The 2,278-nt window shown below is 49.9% G+C and overlaps 1 protein-coding gene across 6 annotated transcripts in view; it reads left to right on the top strand.

Moving 5' to 3' along the window:
• Positions 1 to 388: 388 nt before the first annotated feature.
• Positions 389 to 2,278, top strand: part of LOC122542317 (ubinuclein-2-like) — an 81,330-nt gene continuing 79,440 nt past the window's right edge. For 4 of the 6 annotated variants that reach the window (XM_043679958.1, XM_043679957.1, XM_043679955.1 and 1 more), the window contains exon 1: positions 390 to 767. In XM_043679958.1, the coding sequence (XP_043535893.1) occupies positions 555 to 767 (213 nt within the window). In that variant the 5' untranslated portion in view covers positions 390 to 554. Of the gene's footprint in view, positions 768 to 2,278 lie in introns of all 6 variants that reach the window. The other 2 variants (XM_043679960.1, XM_043679956.1) reach the window with 2 other exon arrangements.

Below are 2,278 nucleotides of genomic sequence, written 5' to 3' on the forward strand. Positions count from 1 at the left end.
GAATCCTTAAATTTGTTTAGGCAGATTCTTGTTAGGCAGAGGAATTAAATGTTATCAGCAGTAAATGAGAACCTAGATTTGAAACACAAACACATTAGCTGTGATCTTATTGAATGGCAGAGTAACTTCAAAGGGCCAAATGGCTACTCCTAATGCCCGGGTGCAGGATATTTTCCTAATCAAACTATTTAGGAATGTTATTGCAAACCTCTGGAGCAGGTAGGACTTTAACCTGGCCTCCTGGTTCAGAGGTAGAGACACTACCATTGCACCACTTAACCTCTGGGGCAACCTGAGTAAGGACAAGGTTCCAAAACATGACGTCAGTACAGAGGTATGACGGCGTGACGTTATCCAATGACGTCTCGTCCGTTGCCGTGACGCACGTGCGCATCTGCCGTGACGTCGGGGCGTGCAAGATGGCGGCGCTGGTGCGGGTTCAGTGAGGGGAGGGCAGTGGGGCTTTGATCGCGTTGCAGCGGCCTGGCGCCGGCCCTGGCCTCCGGCCCTGGCCTTGGCCTTGGCCTGGCGCGGCAGGCCCTGTCCGCGCAGACATGACAGAACCGCGGAGGGTGGCCTTCAACACCGTGCCCGCGCCTCAAGCCGCAGCTGTGCCCGTGCCTCCGGTCACCACCGCCAAGAAGAAGCGGCGAGAGGAGCGGAATGGCTCAGCTCCGGCTAACGTGCGCTTCGGCCTCCGGCTGAGTGAGCCGAGTGACCGGAGCCACACTGAGTACAACTACAACGAGCTACTGCGAGAAGCCAAGGTAAGAAGGGACCGATGCAGCTGTCCCAGGGTTTCGCCTGGTACTTCAGGACAGCGCGGAGACCCTCTACCCAAACAGTCGCCTCCGAAACACCCCGCAGATCCTAACACCTCCCCTCAAAGATTCCTGTCAACCGAGACCCCCCTCACATTCCCCAGATCGCACACTTAAGACAGCCCTTACCCTCCCGTCAGGACACATCTTCACTCAAGACCACCTTTGTTCCTCCCAAGACCATCTTTCTTCCTCGCACACCATCTTCCTTGTCCCCAAGAGTACATCTCCACCCTTCTCCACAGTCATAGAGTTATGCACCATGGAACCAAACACTTCACTCCAACTAGTCCGTGCTGACCGTTTACCCAGGAGAAAGTGAGGACTGCAGATGCTGGAGACCGTTTACCCAAACTAGCTCATACCCCTCCAACATTTTCCTATTCATGTATTTTCACAAATGTCTTTTAAACCCGTTGTAACTGTACTGGAATCCACCACTTCCTCTGGCAGTTCAATCCACACGAGGTACTCTTTTAAAAAGTTGCCCCTTGTGTTCTTCTAAATCTTTCTGCGCTCTTCTTAAAAATATGTCACCTAGTTTTGAATTCCCCGACCTTAGAGAAACAACCTTTGCTATTCACCTTATCTATGCCCCTCAAGATTTTATAAACCTTCTACAATGTCCCGCTGAACCTCCTACAGACCAGTGAAAAAGTCCCAATTTTTCCTGTCTCTTTTAATAACACAAACCCTCAATTCCTGGCAATATCCTGGTACATCATCTTCCTGCAATTTCCTTCCAACACCCACCCTACAGTTCTCCCAACTGAGATCCTTTCTACATTGGAAACTCCACATACCTGCCCAAAATCGCTCTGAATCCTTTGCTCAAGGTGCCCCCTATCCAAGACCCCCTCCACATATTTTTTTTTAATTTCAAAATATACTTCATTCATAGAAATAAATCTTGGTACTTGTACAATTTGTCATCTCGTTCATAGATATATACATTGCATGTCTTAAACATTACAAAGAACAGATTGAATTACTCAAATTTACAGTTATCCTATTTACAGTTCCCTTTATTAACCATCCAGTCTCTTGTTATTTAGCTGTGGCTTCAGCAGAACCCACCTACTGAGTGGGTGCCCTGTTATACTATAGCAAATGAACCTTTTTCAATCCCAGTTTATGGGGTTACCGTTGTCCATTTGACTGTCCTGTCTCTGGGGTAGCTGTCTGCATCCCCATGGTGAGCACAAACTGCTGGATCCTCGCTGGGCTGAGGTAGCTATCCAGGCTCTCACTGGGGTCATATACCTGCTCTGGAGTCATTGAGCCAAGGCAAGGGTCCGCACCGTCCAGTTCTGTGTCTGACAATGGGACTGTCAGAGGATCGCAGCTCTCAGTGGTCTGTAGTTGTGGGGCAGTGGGTACCCCCTGGTTATCACTGGGTGGAGGGTGGACTTCGGGGGGTCCGTTGTTTCCTGGTTGGGAGGAAATGCCCTCCTCTT

The sequence above is a fragment of the Chiloscyllium plagiosum genome, chromosome 39 (genome assembly GCF_004010195.1).
Source record: "Chiloscyllium plagiosum isolate BGI_BamShark_2017 chromosome 39, ASM401019v2, whole genome shotgun sequence".
NCBI lineage: Eukaryota > Metazoa > Chordata > Chondrichthyes > Orectolobiformes > Hemiscylliidae > Chiloscyllium > Chiloscyllium plagiosum.